Raw genomic sequence first — 26645 nt, forward strand, 5'->3', positions numbered from 1 at the left:
CCTCTTTCCCATGGAAGACTGATATTTCTAAGAATATTAGGGCAGTGTGAAATGTTGTATCAAAAAAAAAAAAAAGGTTAGGAATTAAAGGCTACATGCAAGAGAATCCTAGAAACATCAAGAAATCAAGCAAATCTTTAGAATAATCCAGGAATCCTTTATTACAATGAATAAGAAGTTTCCTGTCTAATCTGTAAACTGAAGCTCCTCATCAGCAAAGATTCATTCACTGGAACCCTAAATCCTCCACTCTGTCCATTGCCAGATGTCACTGTCATTCTAGCAATTTTCTCTATCACATAACTGTTACTTTTGGTCTCCTATGTCTCTTATCTGGAAGACTTCTCAGTTTTCCCCAGTCCACTGACATGGTGATTAACGCATCCATCCTAACACAATGATTTTCTTCTAATTCTCTATTCTTGGTCCCTTGTGACGCTGCGGAAAGTTTGAAAAACCTAAAACTACCCTGTTATAGTCTCCCCTGCAATCAACTGGATGAATTTCCAAGAGATTTAGAAGACAGAAGAGGAAAGCTATTTTTCCATTACTGTTTCAGCTAGTAAGCCAGATCCTGAGACCTGAGGCTTTAGAGACAGCTAGCCAAGATAGCCCTATTCATCATTCCAGAGTTCAGTTACCAGAGTTCAAGTACCCAGAAGCTGAACTTCAGCAGGGACGTGGGAGTTAACAGCAGGTGCTTGCAGGCCTCTGGGCTGCATCCACGGTAGATCCTTCCATCCTGTCTATTAGCTGCCCATCCAATCCTCTGGATTAAGTATCTTCCTGCTTTAAATACCTAGAGTGGTTTCTGTTCCCTGTACTAAAGTCCTGACTGATACATATCTCTGTACATCTTTTGTAATTTAAATCATCTCACTGATATTTTAAATTATTTTGATTATATTTTATTTATGAGTTCAGTCAACATTATCCCAATTTTGCTTCTGCAGAAAAACAATTATAGCAGGTTCAGATCTCATACCAGGACTGAGATTTTTCTCAGTCCCACATCCAAAACTACTGTTAAGTATAACTTGCCCTCTCTGGGAGATGTTAAATAGTTTTTACTGATTCCTTCTGAGAAGTTACTACATGCGAAGGATAAGGAAAATGCCAACCACAAAAAGGCAGAAAGAATTTCAGGTGGCTTCTGCAAAAAGCTACCCCAAGAAACATAGGCAGAATTAAAAGTGTTTTCCCCTGCCCCCATAAACAATGTGTATTACTCTATTTAAAACAGGCATCACTTGTCTGTCGTTATATCTGTCTGTATCTGCCACTGGTCTGTGAATGCTTAGAGAGCCAGGGAATATGTTCATTTTTCTATTCCCACAGACTACAGCAAACCAGACTATTAAAACTGACTATAAATGTTTCCCAAAAAATAACTGATCTTTAACTATATAATCAGAATTTTACAGTTAAATTGACCTTAGATGTCATCCCAGTCCTAAACAAGTAGCTCTTTTAATTGATAAAGCAAGACACAAAAAAGTTTAAGGGAACATGTCTCATTTTATACCACATCTAGGTTTCCTGGTAAATAGTTCATTTATTCATGCAACTGTTCATTAATTTAAATGTTTAAGTGCCTACTCAGAAAAAAAAGGCAAGACTCAAGCGTATTATATAATATGAAAGGTAACAGCACAACTGAGACTCGGACCTATCTCATAACTCCCCTTTTGTGTCCTATCCACCACAAATTTATCAACTATCTGCAATTTCATCAAATGTTACATTCTGTGTTCATGAAGTATGAACTCCTGATGGGAACAGTTTTCGTTATTCACACTATTCTGCTTCCAAAATTCCATTTTCTATTATCTTTATCAAATGTTAGTCACTCAGCTGTGTCTCTTTGCAACCCCAAGAACTGTAGCCAGTCAGGCTCCTCTATCCATCTAATTCTCCAGGCAAAAACACTGGAATGGGCTGCATTTCCTTCTCCAGGGGAATCTTCCTGACCCAGGGATCAAACCTGAGTCTCCTGCATTGCAGGTGGATTCTTCACCATCTGAGCCAGCAGGAAAGCCCTAAGACATCCTATTTTTTGCCAACCACATTCCCTCCATATCAGATGAGATGATGAAAACAAAGTATGAATAAAAGGTCTTGGGGAGATGGGATATCCATTTTTCAACTGACAATAAGGAGCTTCCAAAAAACTTTTAAAAAATGTATCTGGAGGGACTTTCCTGGTGGTCCAGGGGTAAAGACTCCATGTTTCCAAGGCAGGACATGTGAGTTCAATCCATGGTTGGGGAACTAAGATCCCACATGCTGTGTGGTGCAGCCAAAAATTTAAAAATATATATATACTTGGGAAAATACACATTTGTTCATATAAATATGCATTTAGATTAAATAATAAAAGGATTATAAAATGATATATAATCACTCTGGAATAAATTGTATGCTCCAGAAGATTGGAATTACCTGTAAGTGTAGTTCTTTATCCAACTGACTGATTCCTTGGGCAAGTTTTGCTAGTTGTTCAGCAATTACAGCTTGATGAATAGATTGAGAAGTGTAAGTCTTTACATCAAAGTCTTCATTTAAAAAATCACTGTAACACTCTAGGGAAAATATAAGAAAAATTATTAATCACATTGCACCAAACCACAGATGGAACAACAGACTGGTCTAAAATTGGGAAAGGAATTCATCAAGGCTGTATATTGTCACCCTGCTTACTTAACATATGCAGAGTACACCATGCAAAATGCAGGGCTGGATGAATCACAAGTTGGAATTAAGACTACTGGGAGAAATATCAACAACCTCAGATATGCAGATGATACCACTCTAATGGTAGAAAATGAAGAGGAACTAAAGAGCTTCTAGATAAGAATGAAAGAAGAGAGTGAAAAAGCTAGCTTAAAAACCCAACATTCAACAGAAGATCTGGTCCCATCACTTCATGGCAAGTGGATGGGCAAAAAATGGAAACAGTGGCACATTTTATTTTCTTGGGCTCCAAAATCACTGCAGATGGTGACTGCAGCCATGAAATTAAAAGATGCTTGCTCCTTGGAAGAAAAGCTATGACAAACCTATACAGTGTATTAAAAAGCAGAGACATAACTTTGCTGACAAAGGTCCACACAGCCAAAGCTATGGTTTTTCCTGTAGTCGTGTACAAAAATAAGAGTTAGACCATAAAGAAGGCTGCGTGCCAAAGAATTGATGCTTGCAAACTGTGATGCTGGAGAACTCTTGAGAGTCCTTTGGACAGCAAAGAGATCAAACCAGTCAATCCTAAAGGAAATCAACCCTGAATATTCATTGGAAGGACTGATGCTGAAGCTCCAATACTTTGGCCACCTGATAGAAAAAGTCCATTCATTGGAAAAGACCCTGATACTAGGAAAGACTGAGGACAGGAGGAGAAAAGGATGACAGAGGATGAGATGTTTGGATGGCATCACCGACTCGACGGACATGAGTTTGAGCAAGCTCTGGGAGACAGTTAAGGACCAGGAAATCTGGTGTGCTGCAGTTCACACGGTCACAAAGAGTGAGAGACGACTTAGTGACTGAAAAACAACAAAACCACAGAAATTAAACAACAGAACAATTATAACCACAGTTAACATATTTTGAGATCTTTCTATACATCAAAAACTAACAAAAAGGCTTTCTGTTATGAAGAAGGAATACGTGGTGGCAACAGCAGAATAGTGGCAATATTTACTAAGAATATTCCTACACATCAGGTACTGACCTAAGTACTTTATACATACTAACTCATTCAATATGCACACAGACCTGTTGGAACTCATACTAATTTACTCTATATGCACACAACCCTGCTGGAAATATCATTCTCCCCATTTCACAGGTGAAGAGACAGGAAGAGATAAGGCATGAAACTTTGACCATCTCATTGTTTGAACCCAAGGCAGTCTAGCTCCAGAGCCCACCTCTGGACCACTACACATACTCCTAAAAGCTAGTTTTTAGGAGCACCAAAGAATTGATGCCTTCAAATTGTGATGCTGGAAAAGACTCTTTGAGAATCCCTTGGACAGCAAGGAGATCAAATCAGTCACCCTAAAGGAAATCAATCCTGACTATTCATTGGAAGGATTGATGCTGAAGCTACAATACTTTGACCACCTGATGAAAAGACCCAATTCATTGGAAAAGACCCTGATACTAGGAAAGATTGAGGGCAGGAGGAGAAGAGGGCAGCAGGGTATACAATTGGAGAGTAGCACTGACTCAAAGGACATGAGTTTGAGCAATGAAACAGTGAAAGACAGGGAAGCCTGGCATACTGCAGTCCATGGGGCCACAAAGAGTTGGACATGATTAGCAAACGACAAAAAAAGCTAGTTTTATCAGTAAAAGAAAATATTGAGAAAAGATTGAAAAAAAATACTAGCAACAGTTTTTAACACAAGAAAACAAGGTCAACAACAATAAGAAAACTGACTGTGTCTGAAAATTATGGTCTCCAGGATCTCCAGATCAATGCACAAATACTGTTACAATAAAGTGAATCTGAAATTTTAAAAGAACTAGGCACATACAAACTTACAGGTATTACTGAAATTTTGGATTTATGAGTGAAATAAGTAAAAGGAAGCAGAAACCATGTTGAATGTAGGCCCTTAAGAGAAAGAAAACAAGAGTGAATATAGCTGTTAAGATAACTTTCTGTATAGAGTGAAAGGAAAATGGAATTATGAATTAACAATAGATACACAGAAGTGAAGTCAATGTAGGTAAAAAGGATTATCTCCTAGCCATATCGTAGATATAGGTAAGACTGCCTTGACAAGAGATTATAAAACAAGCTATAATATAGAGTACTTTTATAAAAACTTCAATTGTCTATATTCACTATGTTTCTCACGGGCAGTCTTTGTTTTCTGTACTACCACACCCACAGAGCCTGAACAATGCCTGACACACAGCAGGTATTCAATACTGGCTGAATGAATTAATCTATATATCAGTTACAAGTATCATTCTGCTAAAAGCAGAGATTCATTCTTGACTACTCTCGAAGTGGAGTGAAAGAAGGAAACTACTACTTTGGCCTTAATCCTGAGAACCCCATTTCCTTACAGTTTGCCAAGCAATTCTCAGAATCAAGGATCCCACCAGGCAGACAAGTGGAGAAGGTTATTCCAAAAGTGAAGCAAGTATTTGCTACTAGAGGTAGCAAATACGATTGTATATTCTGAGGAATAAGGATAATACTGACTTCAGTATGTCTAGATCACAATGGATATTGACAGAAAGGGTAAAGAATGGCAGGATTTGAGGTTCCAAAGGAAGGCCGGGGTGCAGTTTGAAAAGAGGCTGGTAAAACAAGCAAAATGTTCAGACCATACCCCATTTACGGTTTTACAGCCAAGAAAGAGTGCTGTGAGCCTTGTGTTGTAGAACAGTTTCTGGCAGCAGGATGGAGGATGACTGAAAAGGGATTAGCCACGCAGTGGTATACTGGGGCTGGCTCAGACTGACTTCTCAGAGCCAACTGTTAAACTTTAAGGAATTGTATGAGCCAGCTGACATCTCATGTAGGCATCTTCAAACTGACCATGCTAAGGGTATTTATACCATGAAAATTGGCATATAATACAAAAGCGGAGATTTTGCTATTTTCTCAGAAAGCTGGTTTACCAGCATACTCACTGAATAGAGCCACAGGAGCCAGTAGGGTGCTATGTTAACAGCCCAAGTGACAGGATGGAGACCAAACACAGTGGCAGTAAGAATGTCAAGGAAGTGGCAAATATTCAGACACTACAATGTACAGGACTTAGACACAAGCTGAAAATGGGTGATTTGTTAGACCAAGGATTAAAAGATGATTTCCAAGTTTCTTGATTAACGGACATGTAATCTTTGTATAAACATGAATATGAATGTACCCCTGCCTCCACAGAACTCATAAACTATAGGAGAACAAACATACACCTAACTTACCACATACAATTAAGGACGACAGAGACTACTAGAGCAAAGGGTTAGAGGAGAGGGGTGAAAAAAATTGATTTCACTTTTTCATGTGCAGAATCTATACTATCTGTTCACACACGGGCCTTTTTAATAACTTTTTATTTTGTATTGGGGTATAGCCGATCAACAATGTTGTTTCAGGTGAATAGCCACACATATGTATGTGTGGCTGAAAGGGATTCAGCCACACATATATATGTATCCAGTCTCCCCCAAACCCCCTTGCCATCCAGGCTGCCACATAACATTGAGCAGAGTTCCATATGCTATACAGCAAGTCCTTGCTGGTTACCCATTTTAAATATAGCAGTGTGTACCACATGCAGATTTTTCATATGTAGAATTAGCAGTGCTTGTTCACTATTAAGATAGAAATGTCCAGTAGACAGTGGTTCTATAGCTCAGAAGAGAGGTAAGGACCATATATGTGTATATTTGTGTACAAAGATATTAATAGTCAAACAATGAGAAAAAGACCAGATGATTTAGGAAGCCACTTTAGAATGCACAAAAAAATGGGGACAACAACTCAGAAGCAGGGAAACACCAAAATTCGGAGGTAAAGATAAAAATGAAAGCAATTAAATATTCAGAAAGAAAAAGAGGAGAGAATGGCAAAAACCAAAATGGACAGTTTAAAGAAAGTAAATGGCCAGTAGTATCAAAGATATTTCAAAGATCAAACATAGTGAAGGCTGGATACTAATCATTGGTTTTGGAATCGGAGGAGAGAATATCCCTAATGCTTCTCTTTTATAGTTTTCTCATTCTTACAGACATCACATCAGAAACATCTCACAAAATTTCAAACTATGCATCTACTCACCAACTCTATCAATCCTAATCTCCATCACTGGCAGATCCCTGACACAGTCAATCACTGTTATTGACAGGAATATTTACTTCCTTAGGAATGTTGTGGGAACAAGAGTGGAGTACATCACTGAATTGGGACACAATGAAGACAACAAGCATCTAAAGAAAGCTGAAAAAGAGCACTTAAAAGAATACGGAAATTTAAAAACAAAACAAACAAAAACCATGCAACTCACAAGCCACATGAGGAAAAGTATTTCAAAAGTCAAAACCTTTCATAAGATCAAGTAAGATAAGGACCAAAACGGTGTCCATTTGATTTATCCATGAAGCAAAGCGATCTCAATGGCACAGAATGAGAGTAACTGGTCCTGGAGGAGGCAGGAAGAAAATCCAGAACACCAAGAGGAGCAACTGTCTTTAGGAAGCAGTACACTTCTTTTATAATTAAAAACACCATGTTAAAGAAGAAAGGATGGCAACAGGTTCGGGCTAGTTCACAGATTTAATGGCAAGTAATCGAGGAAGCTCATGTCAGATTCTTTCAGGGAACTTGAAAACCATTTGTTAAGCTCAAAGGGAGTGGCTTGAAAAAAGTAAAGAAGATTTAAATCATTACTGCTGAAGATGAGAAAGATAACTAAATACGAAAATACAGAAAGCAGAACTGAGGCTTACGTACTGTCCAAAAACTGATTACAATTCCTGGAGTGAAACCTACTGAAATGAATACCCATGGGTGGCATGTACTACCTCCGTGCACTTCACCTGGAGAAGTTCTATTTATACTTCAAAACCAACTCCAACTAGTCTTTTTTGACATTCCCTAACCACCAAGTTATCATCCACTTTGTATTCATGTTTTACTTCATATATAATTCTACTGCTACCATTATAATGCTATATTACAGTGTCTAACTTTATAATTTTACAGGACTATTTCCCCTACCAAAATCATAAGCTACTTAAGAGTGGAAATTGTATGTGTAACAGGAGTCAAGACTTCGTAAAACTGAATTTAAATTAAGATATAAAGATGCATTAGCCAGAAATCCTAGAGAACAGGATCTAGTTCAGAAAACAACATCATTAGTAAATCTTGGCAAAAGTATATAAATTATAATCAGAAGGCAAGAAACTAAGGGCAATAATAAAGCATACAACACAGAAAACAAACAGCAATTTAGAACTTTATTTCACTCATTTATAATCTGTTTTGTTCAACAAATGTGTATGTATGCTTCTCAGTGTGATGTTCAGTTTTTTAAAACACTCTGCACCTACCATAGGTTAACTCTGCAGAATATAAAAAGGGATGTTACAATGCAGTAGAAAAGCCTAAGTATACAAATTATTTTTGTACAAGGTAGAACGTAATGTCGATTTGGGAAGGAAATTAAGAACAGATGAGAAGGGTCTTTAGAAATTTGAACTTTATTCTGAAAGAAAACAGATTTGGAGTACGTTAACATCACTAATACAATTGTGTGCGCTTCTCAAATGTAGTATGTCTAACTGAACTTGACTGCTATTTTCAATACATATGGTTAATCCCAGCTTGAATGAATGCTCCGAACCCTCCCCCATGTATGGTTGTGGATAAACCACTAGTAACAAACAAGCGAGCTTGTAAATGGGGCCACCTGCGCAGTCCAAGAATTTGTCAAAGGGGCGGAAGTTTCCAAATCTACATAAAAAGAGCCCCCCTTCATTAAGCGCTTGTCATCTGTCCTAGTTCTTACACTTTTCATGACATTAAACGCTTCATCCTTTGGTCAAGAACTGCGGTAGCAGTAGGTCCCGAGTGCGGAAACTCGGGACATCAGCGAAGCCTCAGGAGCGTGGAGGGTAGAGCTGAAATGAGGAGCCGCCAGAAACCAGGTGTCCCCAGGGCAACCGGAAAGAAACGGGTCAGCAAGTCCCTGGGGAAACACGTCGGCAAGGCTGGCACCCAGATGCCAGTGGGCCGGGCTGAGGGGAGTGGTCACGTCGAAACGGAAAACTTTCTGCAAAGCGACGGGTTGAATCCACCACCGAGGCCCAGGTGCGGAGCAGACAGCTCCCAAGCCCCATGGCCCGACCACAGCCCGGCCCCCTTACCGTCCTGCAGGAGCTCCCGGACAGTGGCTGCAGCAGCTCCGGAACCCGGAGCCCCACGGCCAGCCATAGAGACGCCGCCGTCACCACCTTCCATGTTGGCTGGTGCGGGAGTGATGCCGTCACAGCTGCGCGCCCCGCCCAGATGATGACGCAGAATTTGGGCGCCTCCCGCTCTGCCCAGTCCGAGGCTCCCGGCGGAGTAGGAGGATCCGCTCTACTGTGCTGGACCGAACCTGCCTGTGAGCGGCGTAGGGCCCGGATCTGGTGGGCACTGAGAGCCCAGCGTGTTGAGGAAGCCGAGGTCGCGGGACTGGCGCTTTCCTCCGTGTCCCGCCGTACCCCTGGTGCTAGCAGCGTTCTCCGGGCGGAGGAGAAGGTGAGCGCCAAAACGTGGCCGCGTCGTTTCCCGCTGAAGCAAGTATTTAATTAACCTAAGAACATAGGCCTCTTGATGGAGGCAAGAGAGCGGAGGCTTCTGGGAACTTCCTTTGCACACCTCAAGTACAGCTGGCGGGTGTTAATAGCTACCTACCTGTATCTGCTTCCCTTGTGGCTCAGCTGGGAAAGAATCCTCCTGCAATGAGGGAGACATGGGTTCGATCCCTGGGTTCGGAAGATCCGCTGGAGAAGGGAAAGGTTACCCACTCCAGTATTCTGGCCTGGAGAATCCCATGGGCTGTACAAGTCGATGGTGTCGGAAAGAGTAGGACACGACTGAGCGACTTTCACGTCACCTGTATCTGCCACATGCCTTGCTTCGCATTCTTGGAATAAAGGCAGGTGGAGAAAGCTTCGAGAGGAAAGTTGCCACGAATGAATACTGGGGAGAATTAGGAAGAGCCGAAAATCGGTGAAGTAGGACAACTGAAACAGAAATAAGTGGGACTCAGTCTATACCTACTCTCCCATGTGACAGTATCCTTAGGATTTTTCTACTGCTTAGCTTCAGCCAAGTGAGCGACACCACACTTCTTATTACAAATTGATGAATTTTCCATTTTTTTGAGCTGTAAGATCAAGTTAGTTCCCATTACATCGGCACTGTTCACCTCTGCTTCTCCCTCGATAAATTAATAGTAAGTTGACAGGTCTGCCACACGTGTGCAAGAAGGTTAAGCATTTCTTTGTAAAAAGATCATACATTTTCCTTTGTGTACATTAAGTATGTACACAGGGAACCAATTTTTCCCAGTGCCAGAGCTACAGGTTCTCTTGATTCTGCTAACAGATCTTTGAGGATGTCAAATACTTAATCATGCCAAACGCTGTTCGAGGTATTTTATATATCTAGACGTATTAGATACGCATAAGAACTCAAGCAAGCAAGCCTCAGCTCAGTGCTTTATGCTTAGCCTTGACGTTGTAACAGAGGTTCTTCGCTAATATATTTGATATCAATCCTGGTGTGAATAGGATTGATTGTTCTGAATGGAGGTCTCGAAAATTGTCGAGCAATGTGCCCAGAGTCACATTAGATTTCATTATCAATAATACACAAAATTTGACTAATAATTTTTAAATAAGCATTGTCTTTGAATTATGGATCATTTTTCCTTTCCTGGCTGTTACCAAAAAGTTGCAGAACATTCATTCAATGAAGAATTTTGAATCTCTACCTGTATATACCAGCTTAAGTGTAGAACATTGGACTCAATTCCTGTCTTATCCCGAAGGAGCTAAGAGGTACATATAAACCCATTTAAACAAAACAATAATATCACGTGCTTTGGAGAATATGGATTTATTTATTCCGAAGCTTGATGGCACATTAAAATCACCTGGAAAGCTTTAACAACCACTGATACCTGTATCCTAAGCCCAGATATTCACATGTAATTGTTCTGGGGTATGATTTGGGCATCCTGCTTAAAATCTCCCTACCTCATTCTAATGTACAACCAAGATTGAGAACTACTGATTTCTTCATTCAGCAAAAAAGGGGAACCCTTCTTTGTGCCATGTAAGGGAACAAGAGTGAATAAGAATGAAATTATTCCCACTAAAGTCACAGTGACCCAGTTGCCGTTGGACCACCTTTTTAGTCTTTACCTCATTCTCACTCTTCTGTGATGTGTAAGATGCCCATCCCCTCCTTCCTTTGTAATAATAATAGGCCTCTCTTGGCTTCTAAATATCACGGTTCAGGTTTATTCCTTCCAGCTCCGAAGTTCATCTCACTGTCTCCTTTATATTCAAGTTTTTTCTCCCTTTTACTTAAATGTTGGTGCTTTTAATGATTTCTACACATATGGTATGGTACCCATAAGTACTTTGTCCATGTTTTTAGTTTCAACATATTACCAGAGGTTCACTTCAGTCACTCAGTCCAACGCTTTGAGACCCCATGGACTGCAGCATGCCAAACTTCCCTGTCCATCACCAACTCAAACTCATATCCATCAAGTCGGTGATGCCATCCAGCCATCTCATCCTCTGTTGTCCCCTTCTCCTCCTGCATTCAATCTTCCCCAGCATCAGGGTATTTTCCAAAGAGTCAGTTCTTTGCATAAGGTGGCCAAAGTATTGGAGTTTCAGCTTCAGCATCAGTCCTTCCAGTGAATATTCAGGACTGATTTCCTTTCACACGGGCTGGTCTGATCTCCTTGAAGTCCAGGAGTCTTCAACACCACAGTTCAAAAGCATCCATTCTTCAGCGCTCAGCTTTCTTAATACTCCAACTCACACATCCATACGTGAGCACTGGAAAAACCATAGCTTTGTTGGCCAAGTAATGTCTCTGCTTTTTAATATGCTGTCTAAGTTGGTCATATCTTTTCTTCCGAGGAGCAAGCATCTTTTTAATTTCATGGCTGCAGTCACCACCTGCAGTGATTTTGGAGCCCAAGAAAATAAAGTCTCTCACTGTTTCCAATATCTCCCCATCTATTTGCCATGAAGTGATGGGACCAGATGCTGTGATCTTCGTTTTCTGAATGTTGTTTTAAGCCAACTTTTTCACTCTCTTCTTTCACCTTCATCAAGAGGCTTTTTAGTTCTTCACTTTCTGCCATCAGGGTGCTGTCATCTGCATGAGTTTATTGATATTTCTCCCAGTAATCTTGATTCCAGTTTGTGCTTCCTCCAGCCCAGCGCTTCTCATGATGTACTCTGCATATAAGTTAAATAAGCAAGGTGACAATATGCAGCCTTGACGTACTCCCTTCCCAATTTGGAGCCAGTCTATTGTTCCATGTTCAGTTCCAACTTTTGCTTCTTAACCTGCATACAGGTTTCTCAGGAGGCAGGTAAGGTGGTCTGGTTTTCCCATCTCTTAAAGAATTTTCCACAGTTTATTGTGAACCACACAGTCAAAGGAACTCTCTTGCTGGAACTCTATGGAACTCTCTTGCTTTTTCAATGACCGAACGGATGTTGACAGTTTAATCTCTGGTTTAACCTAGAGGTTAAAGACTCAATCTATATCTCTAGCTTTTTCTTAAGAACCATATCTATATAACCCTTATGAGGCATCACCACCTGGAAATCAGCTGAGTACCTCTTTGATGTGCCCAAGCATTGACTCATGTTTTACTGCCAAAGCCTGTCCATTCTTCCTTCTGGTTCTCTGTCTCATTGATTGGAATTGCCATCCACCAGGCTCTAAAGCCAAAAATGTTGACATCATCCTAATATTTTCTCTTAGCACATATAACTCGTGCTGTCATCAGGTGATTTCCAACCCTTAAATGTCTTGCTAGTTTATTTTTATTTCTAAATAGCTCCTAAATGCATTCTCTTTCCTCACTCCCAGACTCCCAGATCAGATACTCATTACACATGGCTTGGTCTACTACAGTGGCCTCCTTACTAGTATTTTATCAACACCCCTAACCCCTCCAGTGAAATCTTTCCAAGTCAGAAATCTGATCCTGCTTCATGTCCCTGCTAAATTTTTTTCAATTATAACTAGTGTACAAGGAGAGACAACTTACACAAGAATACATTCCCATGGAAGTATGTCATATGCACACGTTAACATGTTGAGTGCACATGTAAAAATTACCCACACAGCAGGAAAAGCCCTAGAGTATAAAAAGTCTTAGCCTGGTGTACAAAGCCCATTACTATGGAGGCACTCTCATATCCTGTCTAGTTACAGCTCAAGCAGTGCTGAACTATTCATGGTTCACTAAAAACAAGCATTTTCATGCTGCTATGGAGTTTTTTGTACTGTTCTTTGTAACTGGATACTTCCCCAACTTCACTGACTCCTCTAGGCAGTTATTTCTACAATGCTGAAATTGTGTCTGAGTGTGTATATTAACGTTACTGTGTAAGTTTGTTTAATACATTTTTAAAGGCACCAAAAATATTTTCATCTGTGTTCTCAGCATGTAGCAGGAAATTAACCTTTGTTGAATGGAAACAAATAAGATCAACTGGGATTCCAAGAAGATTGTCAGGGTCCTCAGGATGGGGAATTAAGAATACAGGGACTATGAGCCAAAGAAGATGGGCTCAGGGTTTAATTAAAGGTACCACTTAGTTGACACACCCACCTCTAAATGTTTATTGTCAAATGATAAATGGTGATAAACTCATAAACAGTAATCAGTAAAACTAGTTTATCTTATTCCACCTGTACATTCTACCTAAGGAAATTAAATTATTAGTTTATATTTAGTCTATATCAATACTTTCAGATTTAGCCAACCAAAAAGTTTCATGGTGAGCAATTAGACTTTCCTAAAGTTGGCCAGTATTTGTTTTTAAATTACGAAGGCCAAAATTGGAATTAGTAACAGCCACCACTATGAAATGATAAGATTTTAAGTACAATACAGCAACTGTAAAACACTTAGGAATTACCTAATTTAATCACTTGTCCCTCTGGGTATAATAGTGATTTACTATGCAGCTATGTGATTACAATTGAGATTTTCATGAAACAATGTTCACAAAACATTTAAATGTTTAAAAATATAATTAAAAGTTTGTTTGCCTTCTGATTCAAATAAAAAGAATAGGATTTGAGAATAAGAATAAACATTAAACATACCAGTATATCTTTTGAAATGCTCAGTACTTAAGCTGTTCTGTTACTACCATTTAACTTTCCTGGATAAAAAAAGGTATTTCAAAGTGCCAGACATACTTAGTACTATATATGAATTGATTCAATCAAATTTCTTGGTTAAATCAATGCCAAACAAAGTAAAATGGAAAAACTAAAATAACATGGAAAATAATAACATGTTTTAGTTTTCCACATCCTGAGCACTTATTAATTTGAGCAGAAACTGTTACTACAGTCAGTTAAGTATAAAATTCAAAACTGCTAGTTTTTGACTTAAACAAGCATAATTTATATAAAATATAAACGTTATAATTTCACATTGTGCTAAAAACTATCCATGACCTATAAATAAAGTCAGAATTTGGTAATATCCTATTCAATACTGTGAAAAAAAACTAAGATTCCTAAGCCTACAAAACCTAATGAAAAATTCATGTTCTTGGTAATTGAAATTGTAAGAATGATGAGATTCAAGTGAAAGTGCCTTCCTCCATGCAAACTAATTGTCTTTTTCAGATTTGAAATAAATCTGTTTTCATGAAGAGTGACTGCATACAAACTACATCATGTCAAGAAAGAAAAAAAGATCCTATAGAAATGTTTCATTCTGGGCAGCTGGTAAAAGTCTGTGCCCCAATGGTGCGATACTCAAAGTAAGTGTTGTTAAATGGTTAATGAGCTTAGGTATGATTTCCTTTTTATGCTCTGACTTTTTAAAAAGTAAGACCACCCCACCACATGGATCTTCAAATGCCTAGCTTTGGGACTAGGATACAGGCTTGAGTCCTGATGCTGTTACCTGCCTGGCATGTGTATGATCTAAGTGGCCACAGTATTTGTCTGTTTAAGACTGGCTTATTTCACTGAGCATAATCCTCAAGGTTCACCCATGTGTTTCTTCCTTTTTAAGAACAAATAATATTCCGTTATGTGTATATGTTACATTTTGTTTATCCATTCATTCATTCAGCCCAGCTTGAGTTGCTTGCATCGTTTGACTCTTGGGAATAATACTTCCATGAACACGGATATATAAATATCTTTTGAGACCTTGCTTTTTGTTCTTTGGGGTATTTGCCCACAAGCGGAATTGCTAGATTATGTGGCAATTCTGTTTTTAATTTTTGAGGAATTGCCCTGCTGTTTACTATAGTAGCTACACCATTTTACATTCCTACCAGCAGTGCGCAAGAGTTTCAGTTTCTCAGCATTCTCATCAGCACTTACTGTTCTGGGGGGTTGTTGTTATTGTTTTAATAGCCATCCTAATGAATGTGAATTATCTCATTGTGGCTTTTATTTGTCTTTTTCTAGTGATGTTAAGCATCTTTCCCTGTGCTCATTGGCCATTTGGGCATCTTCTTGGGAAAAATCTCTTCAAACCCTTTGCCCATTTTTTAATCAAGATTGTTTGGTTTTTTGTTGTCCCAGTTTTGCTTACTCTTGAGTTTTAAGAGCTCTTTTTATTTTATAGACAGATCTTTTGTCAGATAGGTGGCTTACATATGTGTTCTCCTGGCATGTAGCTTGTCTTTTCATTCTCTTACCATGTCTTTTGCAAAGCAAAAGTTTTTACTTAATGATGAAGTCCATCTTATCAATATTTCCTTTTGCAGATTGTGCTTTTGTTTTCAAGTATAAGAAATCTTTATGTAGCTCTAGATATTAAAGATTGTGTCCTACTTTTTTTTCTTAAAGTCTTCTAGTTTACGTTTTACATTTAAGTTCATAATTCCTCATTTCTATGTGAGTATGAGACATAGGCTCAGGTTGGTTGGTTTATTGTTTTTGCTGACAGTTGTCTATTCCAGCACCATTTGTTGAAAAGGCTGTCTTTCCATTATTGAATTACTTTTGCATCTTTATCAAAACTCAGCTGAGCATGTTTATATGGTTCTTTTTCTGCACTCTCTGGTCTATTGATCTATGTGTCCCTCTACCAGTACCACACAGTCTTGATTACTGTCAATTCAGTTCAGTTCAGTCGCTCGGTCGTGTCCAGCTCTTTGCGACCCCATGAACTGCAGCACGCCAGGCCTCCCTGTCCATCACCAACTCCCAGAGTCCACCCAAACCCATGTGCATTGCATCGGTGATGCCATCCAACCATCTCATCCTCTGTGGTTCCCTTCTCCTCCTGCCCTCAATCTTTCCCAGCATTAGGGTCTTTTCAGATGAGTCAGCTCTTCGTATCAGATGGCCAAAGTATTGGAATTTTAGCTTCAACATCAGTCCTTCCAATGAACACCCAGGACTGATCTCCTTTAGGATGGACTGGTTGGATCTCCTTGCAGTCCAAGGGACTCTCAAGAGTCTTCTCCAACACCACAGTTCAAAAGCATCAATTCTTTGGTGCTTAACTTTTTTTATGGTCCAACTTTCACATCCATACATGACCACTGGAAAAACCATAGCCTTGACTAGATGGACCTTTGTTGGCAGAGTAATGTCTCTGCTTTTTAATATGCTGTCTAGGTTGGTCATAACATTCCTTCCAAGGAGTAAGAGTCTTTTAATTTCATATCTGCAGTGATTTTAGAGCCCAGAAAAATAAAGTCTGACAGTTTCCACTGTTTCCCATCTATTTCCCATGAAGTGATGGGACTGTATGCCATGATATTTGTTTTCTGAATGTTGAGCTTTAAGCCAACTTTTTCACTCTCCTCTTTCACTTTCATCAAGAGGCTTTTTAGTTCCTCTTCACTTTGTGCCATTAGGATGGTGTCATCTGCATATCTGAGTTGATTGATATTTCTCCCAGCAATCTTGATTCCAGCTTGTGCTTCCTCCAGCTCAGCGTTTCTCATGATGTACTCTGCATAGAAGTTAAATAAGCAGGGTGACAATATACATACAGCCTTGACGTACTCCTTTTCCTATTTGGAACCAGTCTGTTGTTCCATGTCCAGTTCTAACTGTTGCTTCCTGACCTGCATACAGATTTCTCAAGAGGCAGGTCAGGTGGTCTGTATTCCCATCTCTTTCAGAATTTTCCGCAGTTTATTGTAATAAACCTTGAAATTAAGTAATCTGATAAATCCCACTTTTCTTTTTCAAAATTGTTTTAACTGTTTAGTTTCTTTGCCTTTCCAAATGAATTTTAGGATGATCTTTTCTCTACCTACAAAAAAAAAATCTTAGTGGAATTTTCATAAGAATTGTATTAAATATGCATATCAATTTGGGGAGAATTGAATTCCGTGTTGTGTTGAGTCTCCTTATAAACACAGTATCTCTCCATTTATTTAGATCTTTGATTTCCTTCATTAGTGTTAAGTGTTATATAGTTTTCAGCATACAAATTCTGTCCATATTTTGTAAGGCTTACACTCAGTTATTATACTTTTAATTGTGGTGCTCATGTGTTCATTGCTGGTATATAGAAGTAAAACTGCTTTTTGTGTTTTATTCTTACATTCTGTGAATTTGCTATGTTTACTTATTGCTTCTAGGAGGTTCCTCTTATAAATTCCTTAGGATTATCTAAGTAGTTAAGTCACTTGCAAATAGAGATAGTTTTACTTCTTCCTTTCCGTCTGAAGCCTTTTATTTCATTTTCATGGCTCATTGCACTGCCTAAAGTTCCAACACCGTGCTGAATAAGAATGATGAGAGCAGACATCTCTCCCTTGTCCTTGATCTGGTGGGGAAAGTATTCTTTCACCTTTAAGTATCATATGAAGTGTAGAATTTTTTGTGTATGTTCCTCATCAACTTGAGAAAGTTCCCTCTATTCCTGTTTTTCTGGGAGGTTTTAGTTTTTAATCCTGAATGTTTTGCAAAGTGCTTTTTCTGCATCAGTTGATACAGTCATGTGATTTTTTTTTCCTCTAGCCTGTTAATATGGTGGATTACAGTGCTTGATTCTGAATGTTGAAACTTCTGCTCTAACTAGCTTTTTCTGATACCACCACAGCAGGGGAAGGATGAGAAAGCACCACCTCATTACTCTCAGGTAGAGGTAGAAGTCTAGGTTTTCCACTTGGTCTCCTTTGACACCCCAGGGGCATAAGGCTCCTCATTACCACTGAGCAGGGCTAAGAGTTCCAGCTCCCCATGCAGGGGGTGGCCTGGTAACTGCTGGGCAATGATGAAAGGCCTGGCTCTTCACTAAGCATTCTCTGACACTGTTCCCAGGGTGAGGGAGAAGGCTGCCTTGCTGCTGCACTGTTGGTGTGGAATTCAGGCTCCCCACTTGGTCTCCACTGGTAGCCTCCTTGTTTCTGGCCAGCAAGGATTAAAGTTCCAGTTTCCTACCTGGCATTCCCTAACACCACTGTGGAGGGGTGTTAGAGAACTTTGTGACAGCTTTGGAAGGCTAGAAGTCGAGGCTCCCTACTCGAGCTTTACTTGTGGAGGTGCAGGCCACAGATTTTTCTCTGGTGTTGGGCTAGCGTAGAGTCATTATTACCTAAAAGCTTGCTAAGCTGCACCCTTCTTGGTCCTTGGGGTGAAATGAGCGGGCTTTTGCTGGGGATGTTTTTGTCTGCATCCATTGCTGTTTCCAGGTTGCCAGCTTCTTCAGTTTCAAACCTAGGATATTTGAGGGAAAAACAAAACTCGGAGAACTCACCATTGTCATTCCTTAGGTCCTGCCCAAGGTCACTAGCCTGTCTGCTCTCTTCTCTCCCCCTTTCAGAGTTTGCTTATGTTTGTTTTGTATATAATATCCAGAGTTTTTAGTTACACTAAGCAGGAGGGATAGGAAGAGTACATCTACTGCATCTTTCCGTAGCAGAACTTTTATTAATATTTAATGAATAACTAAACTCTGAAGAAGATAGGATTATCATGCTTTCTGAATGCCTAATTAAAGTTTTATATGCTCACAGGTTGTCTTTTAGAACACTAGTCAGAAAATACGATTGTGATCTGTGCTATACACCAATGATAGTTGCTGCTGATTTTGTCAGATCTGCAAAAGCCAGAGACAGTGAATTTACCACAAATCAAGGTATGTGAAAGCCAGAGTTTGCTGTCTTTGTAAAACTTAAAAAACAAAAAAACTCAACACTCTTGTCTAATCAGACAACAGAATTTGAAGAGTTTATTTTAAAATCTTTAATGTGTTTTTCCTCAGCGCCTTGTAAACTATGAATAATTTATCAAAGTGTAAGTCAGCCTCCATTCAGGGCCCCATTCTGTCACCTGGCAGATTCCTGTCTCACTGCCACCAGCCATATCCCACCCCAGACTGTCCTGCAGACAGCTCCAAGTGAGCACTCTAGAACTTAAATTTGATCACTTCTTTTCCCTAACTCAAAATCTTCCTTAGACCTCTCATCACCTAAAGCAGTGGTTCTCAAAGTGATTTCCCAGACCACTTAGCATCAGCATTATCTGAAAACTCATTAGAAATGGAAATTCTAGACTCCACTCCAAGCCTGCTTAATCAGAAACTCTGGGTATGTCACAAGCAATCTGTGTTTTTAAAAGCTCTTCAGGTGCTTCTGAGGTTGCTAAAGATGGAGAGCCACTGACCTAAAGAGGAAAATTCCAGCACGTGTAGATAATAGAAAGTTCTTCATGATCTAGAACACTGAACACATGTTCTGCAGCTTTATCTTCCATCAGTTTTTCTCCATGGCCCACCGACTTTATTCTTCGAAATACTAAGTTATTTTAAGTCCCTGAACATGCCCTAATCTCTCACACTGCTCCACCTAGAGTATCCTTCTTAGTCAGGCCTGTCCCCTTATCCCTGTCTCTTTGGGAAAGGACACTTCATACTTCTTAATGCTCTAAAGTTGTGACCAAGGAACTCTCCTAATCACACTCCATTTATGTCCATTGCCTAAGCACAGACTTTTTGTTGTACTTAATCGTACTGTACTGTGATTTCCTCCTTACGTGTCTGTCTCTCCCACTAGACTATGGGCTTCTTGAGGGTTGGAATTTTTTTCTTGTGGATTTGTATCCTCAGCTTCTAGCCCAGCATTGAAAATACATTTGACCAATAAATGATTGTTAAATTGAAATTTTATAACTCTCAAGTTACGAAACAGAAAGAACCCTACCTATATCCTCAGGAATAAGGAAGGGGCACAGATAATACTCAAAGACAAACTAAGAACTAGAGAAAATAGAATATTTTTATGCTTATGATAAGATAGCAAAGCTAATTGTTTTATTTTTAAATTTAAATAATAAAAAGGGAGCAACCAAAAGAAAAATTGCACATAGAGAACTCTGCAAAAAGTATGGAGAGAAAGGCTACAAATAAAAAATATGTTGTTACATATACAGTGTAGGATAAGTTGTAAGGAAACCAGAACTGTCATCCATATTGGTGTATATGTATATCGGTAAACTCTTCTAAGAAAATTTTATAGTATCTTTCAAGATGTTAATACCTGCCCAGGAGTTATACTCCTAGGATTTTACTTCATGAATATACTCACAAAAATATGTATATAAAGTATCTTCATCATTGTTTGCAAGAGTCTCAAATAAAAAACAGTCTGTAGTTCACCGTCATAGTGGAATATGCACTAAAAACAAGAAAATAGGTCTGCATATAGATCTCAGGTACATCAGGGGAAAACACCATAGAGATAGCAATGTATTTAGAATGTTCACATTTGCTTAAATTTTACAGGTCTTCGTAATGTTTTAGAACGCAGTATAATCTCACCTTTAGGAAACGAGTCTATTTGGCAAAAGTGTTATACTTTTCATTTTATCAGATTTTGTACTGTTTGAATTTGTACCAAGTCTAAATTGCAATAATAATTGCAATTAAATTAAATTGTAATAATTTAAAATATTTTAAATTATTTTAATGCTATATGGTTTGAACACATGCTTCTTAGTCTAAAAATAGAATTTTATCCTGTACAAACATTAAAATTTGTTATCTCATATGTGTGTGTATTTCTGTAAATTTTAATGTTGAGCTGTTCATTTTATCAGGTGATTGCCCACTGATTGTTCAGTTTGCTGCTAATGATGCAAGACTTTTATCTGATGCTGCTCGTATAGTCTGTCCTTATGCGAATGGAATAGACATTAACTGTGGTTGCCCTCAGAGGTAAAGCTCAAAGAAGTTGGAAGAATTCTCAAAAGATTAGGAAAAACTAGTGAACATGGTAAACTATCATTCTGGTATTCCAAAAACTGAAAAGTAAGGAAAATAGACATAAAGAACTTGGGCTCTAAGCAGCAAGAAAAACTAAGGAAATCTTAGCTAGAAACACACATGCAAAGATATTTTCTGATGGCTGTTACAATGTATAGACCCTTGACAAGTTTTTGTCTCACCTCACCACTAGAATTTTTTTACGTGTGCATCTGCCTTGAACCTCATCCATAAAGTAGTTATGTGAGACTCTGATGTTTATAACAACTCCTAAAATGTATTTTTACTGCTGTGTTAGACATACTTGCTCCAAGCACGGTGATTCTATGATTTCGGAGATCACCACTTGTTTTCTCTTACTTAATTTCAGTTGTAAGAATACCTTCTTATAATTACCTTTTCTTCTTATACTACAGTTACTTGGTTGAGTCTGAGTAACTGTGTGTTGATAGAATGTGCTTAATTTGATGATAATATCCTTACCTCTTGGCACCATACTAGATTATCTGTCAATAATTCAAAATATGTTCAAAGAATGAAGCCAAGGTTTTACATATAGCATAATCCAAATCAGATTAGACATGTTTGTATACTCATTAGTAGAGTTCAGTAAGCTGTTTAGTGGTGTTGGAATGCTGTAAGCCAAAAATATCTTTCTACTCTTAAGATTAATAAAACTTCTTGTTATGTATAATAAACATCACATTTGGAGTTGAAAAAATCTGAAGTAATTACAATTAATTACAAATACTTAAATCTGTTTTGGTTGAATGAACTTTAATTTTCTCACTTGCCAGTGAAAACCATTTCCCCTAAATACTTCTTGATCTGGGAACATGTTTTCCTAATCTTGATACACTTAGAAATGTTGGATCTATGAATTTTAAAAATTATGGTTCCATTCCAGATTACTAACTAGAGAAATAGATAAATGCACTTACTGTGCTTTTAGAATTGCATCTTCTCTTCCAGTTGTTTACCATTTATTTGTTGTTATGCTTACTTTATGAAGGTGGGCATTGGCAGAAGGTTATGGAGCTTGCTTAATAAACAAGCCAGAGCTTGTTCGAGACATGGTGAAACAAGTAAGAAATCAAGTGGAAAACCCCAGATTTTCAGTATCTATTAAAATAAGGTAAAGGTAATATTTTAATCTCTTGGTATGATAGTCCGTCCATTACTCAGGAAATAAAAGAATATTCCTTTTGTCTGAAGATGTGGAGATGTCTCCTTTTAGTATGCAGGCATCTGCATGCATGCTCAGTTGCTTCAGGCATGTATGACTCTTTGTGACCCCATGGACTACAGCCCACCAGGCTCCTCCTCCATGGGATTCTCCAGGCAAGAATACTGAAGTGGGTTCCCATACCCTCCTCCAGGGGATCTTCTTGACCCAGGGATCAAACCTATGTCTCCTGCATTGCCAGGCGGATTCTTTAGCCACTGAGCCACTTGGGAAGCCCCACATAGGCATCTAGAATATGAAAATGTTGAAACAAAGATGCTTAGTGAATTAATAGATACCATAATTTTTATTTATAATTTAAAACAATTTCTTCTTATTTAACAAAAATTAAAATATCCCTTTATTATTAAAAAACTCACTCCCAAAAGAAACAACTGTTTCCACGTACTATTGAAATAACTAATGCTAAGAAACATTTCTGTTATCAAGAGTAGAAAATAGGAATAATATTTGCACTAAAATTTCACATCAAAAATGAAAAATTATAGTTTTTTGGTGACAGCTTAAAAACATTTTGATAAATTATTCTAATTCTCCCACTTGTGGATTGGAGCATGCACAGCAAATATTACATAGCAACTTTCAATGCATCTGTGATAGTACTTTGATGAATCTTTCAGTTATCAAAGCCAAAAAAGAGCCACTAGGTAACAGTTCTTTGTCATCCTGTTATTGCCAGTGGTGAAATAGCTAAATTCAAGATCTTGAATGGGAACTGATAGCTGAACAAAACTTTACTGATAGTGGTATGTGGTGATAATATGAACAGCATAACTAAATTAAATAATGTAGTAGATGAAATAATGTTCTGTTTATTGATATTAGCATTAATTAAGATTTGTGTGCTATAAAAAGATAGATATGATTTTGAAATTATAGGATCCATGATGACCTTACAAGAACTGTAGATCTCTGTCGAAAGGCTGAAGCAACAGGAGTTTCCTGGATTACAGTCCATGGAAGAACTGTTGAGGAAAGACATCAGCCAGTTCACTATGAGGCCATTAAAATAATTAAGGAAAGTATGTCTATACCTATAGTTGCTAACGGAGACATCAGAAGCTTAAAAGAAGCAGAAAATGTGTGGCATATTACTGGGACAGATGGTAAGAAATAAGTCCTTTGACTTTTTTGTTTTTTAATTAGAAAAATTAAAAAATGGGGGTGAGAGAGGAATGTTAATGTGGTTTTCATTATTTTTCTTTCAAATGGAGCCATATTTTCCTGTTGTACCAATTTAAGCTAAGCAGTTTACTAAAATGTTAATCCTTTGACTTAGGAACAACAGATTATTTTAATTGGGATGAATTAGTTCAGGTACTTCTCTGCCACCATCTCATCCACTGAGTGACCAGTAGAGCCTACAGAATAGAAATGAGAATTTGTGAATGAAAGAGTGGCTACAGGAGCCAAAGAAACCCCAGACTGCTATACAGTTTCGTTATCCGCCTCAACTTTGGCATATCAAGCCCTGTGATACCTATTGCTAGATGAGAGAATGCAAATAAACTTAACTTTAAGCAAATCCAATTTATAACAATCCAGGTTTACCCTGAAAAAAAACCCAAAACTAATTTTTAATGTAGAAGTATTTAAAACGTTAAAAAAGAAAGTCTTACAAGTTGCATTTACACTTGATTGGTTTATAAAAGTATAAAAATGAATTGTTTAATAAGAATGAGACTAAGGGCATTGTAAAATCTGGTAATAAATTATTTTTTAATATTGTCAGTCTGTTTCATTGAGTTTGACCCCATAACCATGAGTTCTTAATGTGTGAACAAATGAAATATGCTTTAATTTGTAGGTGTGATGGTTGCAAGAGGACTCTTAGCAAACCCGGCCATGTTTGCTGGATATGAGGAAACCCCACTGAAATGCATCTGGGACTGGGTTGACATTGCTCTTGAACTTGGAACTCCTTATATGTGTTTCCATCAACATTTAATGTATATGATGGAAAAGATAACTTCAAGGCAGGAAAAAAGAATATTCAATGCTTTGTCAAGCACATCAGCAGTCTTAGATTATCTTACAGACCATTATGGGATTGACCGGACTTCCTGAATTATTTTCTTTCTGCAGTGAAACCATCGAAGGTCACATCTTGGTTTTTACTTTGAATCAGTGACTCTAAAACATTAATATAAAAACAATGCCCTGACAGAATTTTTAAAAATCACTCCTGGACCACATTCTCAGAGATAGATTCTGGTTCAGTAGATCTCTAGGGTAGACCCAAATTTTAATTTTAAAAAAGATCCTAAGTGTTTCAGAGATTGACGGACCTTGCTCTGAATCCTATTATGAATTAAAATGTGAGAATTTTTTTCCTAAAGGAATCACGTTTTTAACATTTTTAAATAAATAAAACTTTTTTAATACTAAAAATATGGCTCATATGGTATCTGTTGGTTAACATGAAGTGTTTTAAATGAAAATCAGTGCAGAAAAGTGAAACAGCAAATGCCAACATCTATATGAAATGAAAAGGAAAAAAATTCTGTATAGAATTGCTTTCAGGGCTTAAATTCAAAGTTTAGGTTGGAAAATTAAACTGCTACTTCCTAATTCATGAATTACACACCTTATGGTATTTGTTTTAAATTGTATGTAACAAATTAATTAGATGTGATGTTTTCTGTAATTTAAAACTAAGGGAGACTTTCCTGGTGATCCAGTAGTTAATACTCCTTCCAGTGCATGGAGGTGCAGGTTCAATTCCTGGTTGGGAGCCAAGATCTCAACCTTTAATGCCTTGAAGCCATTAAAACCCCAAATGATCTACATCAAAAATAAAAAATCTTTATTAAAAAAAGCTAAGATTCTGTGAAATTCTTTAAATGACATTATATTGTTACATTTCAAACCTTCTAAATTCTTAGAAGACTGAGAGCTTGGTAAATATCAGTTCAGTTCAGTTGCTCAGTCAGGTTTGACTCTTTGCTACCCACGGACTGCAGCACCCCAGGCTTCCCTGTCCATCACCAACTCCTAAAGCCTACTCAAACTCATGTCCATTGAGTCAGTGATGCCATCCAACCATCTCATCCTCTGCCGTCCCCTTCTGTCACCTTCAATCTTTCCCAGCATCAGGGTCTTTTCCAATGAGTCAGTTCTTCACATCAGGTAGCAAAATACTGGAGTTTCAGCATCAGTCCTATATATAAATGATACTGTTAATTTCTATCTCCTACATCTTAAATAAAAAATTTGGTCAATAGTCTAGAGATACACAGTTGGCCCTTGGTGCTAAAATATTTTATATATGGGACTTGAGCATCCACAAATTTTGGTACCTGCAAGAGTCCTAGAACCAATGCCCGACACATACCAAAAGACAACTGTGTACTTGAAATATTATTTCCTGAAGATAACCAGGTTTTATTTAAAAACCTAATTTTCCTAACATTTTTAGTAATGTTATTTTTATGCCTCCCAGCAGTTGAGGATAATTTTAACTTTAGAGTTCCATGGCTTAGGGACTACCCTGGCAGTACGGTGGTTAGTTTTCCCAGCTTTCACTATAAAGTGTGCTGGTTCAGTCTCCTGGTCAGGGAACTAAGATTGTCACAAGCCAAGTGGCATGGCACAGCCAAAAAATTGAAAAAAATTTTAAAAGTTCATGGTTTGGAGATACTGCTAATGGAATTTTGTTGGAGGTGAAGGTGCCTCTGCAAGAATTACCTCGATTTATTAAAAACAGTTCTATAAGATAGTGGTCTATATCACCAACATAAAAAACTTATAAGCAGTTATCTAGAACTGGTTGATTCACGAATTTGGGAATATGAGATAAGTCCATTTTAACATAAGCACCCTGTTGTGATATTTTATAAGGTACACTCTGTGTTTTCATTTTTCAGTTAATGGGTTTTTAAAGATAACTTTTTCATTAAATATGAGTACCATATTAGCACACAGGGAGTTATAGTCAAAACGTAGTCATTTTTAAATTTGTTAACTCTGAGATGAATTACATGTGAGGACAATGGCATAATTAGAGTAAAGGGCAAGGAGTTCTAAACGCGCTTCATTTTTTGTTTCCTATGTTAACCTATGTTGTCTATATTTGTGACAAAGAAAACACTGACTTAAATGTTTTTATATTCAATAACCACCTCTCATTTTTACCATTTATTTCATGTTCCCAAAACAATCCTCTACAGGAGAACAGTTTGATGTGCATTTCTAATATGTTGTTAATATTGGGGTAAAAAACTGTCATAATTTGAGTGTATTTACGCAATCTGAATGCCGGAAAAGAGTAATTGAAAAAAGGTAGCCGTACCCATGGCTACCTTTCCAAAGTGTGTTTCCTCTTCCGAGCCCATGGACAAAAGGGGAAACCCTTACACGAAATGTTGGACGCTACCGATTCCCCTACATTTTCAGAGAATGCGGCA

General features: G+C 38.1%; 2 protein-coding genes across 7 annotated transcripts in view; one reads left to right on the forward strand and one right to left on the reverse strand.

The window, feature by feature from the left end:
• COG5 (component of oligomeric golgi complex 5) overlaps window positions 1-9013 on the reverse strand; it is a 279105-nt gene extending 270092 nt beyond the window's left edge. For both annotated transcript variants that reach the window (XR_009600484.1, XM_042248525.2), the window contains exons 1-2: window positions 8899-9013; window positions 2443-2582 (exon numbers count right to left, since the gene is read on the reverse strand). Coding sequence is in view for 1 of the 2 variants with exons in the window: in XM_042248525.2 (XP_042104459.1) it covers window positions 2443-2582; window positions 8899-8992 (234 nt within the window). In the remaining variant the exon portion in view is untranslated. The remainder of the gene's footprint in view (window positions 1-2442; window positions 2583-8898) is intronic.
• A 60-nt stretch (window positions 9014-9073) lies between these two features.
• Window positions 9074-25057, forward strand: DUS4L (dihydrouridine synthase 4 like). Of its 5 annotated transcripts, none has more exons than XM_042248529.2 (7): window positions 9074-10581; window positions 14432-14568; window positions 18748-18869; window positions 20828-20945; window positions 22006-22128; window positions 23119-23345; window positions 24047-25057. In XM_042248529.2, the coding sequence occupies exons 2-7, from the start codon at window positions 14453-14455 to the stop codon at window positions 24304-24306; spliced, it is 966 nt and encodes a 321-aa protein (XP_042104463.1). In that variant the 5' UTR covers window positions 9074-10581; window positions 14432-14452; the 3' UTR covers window positions 24307-25057. The 5 variants fall into 5 exon arrangements, with proteins under 5 accessions (XP_042104463.1, XP_012032104.1, XP_012032103.1 ...); XM_012176714.4 differs by having other exon boundaries at window positions 9074-9974; XM_012176713.5 differs by having other exon boundaries at window positions 9074-9274.
• The last annotated feature ends 1588 nt before the right edge of the window (window positions 25058-26645 follow it).

Source organism: Ovis aries, chromosome 4 (assembly GCF_016772045.2).
Source record: "Ovis aries strain OAR_USU_Benz2616 breed Rambouillet chromosome 4, ARS-UI_Ramb_v3.0, whole genome shotgun sequence".
Lineage (NCBI taxonomy): Eukaryota > Metazoa > Chordata > Mammalia > Artiodactyla > Bovidae > Ovis > Ovis aries.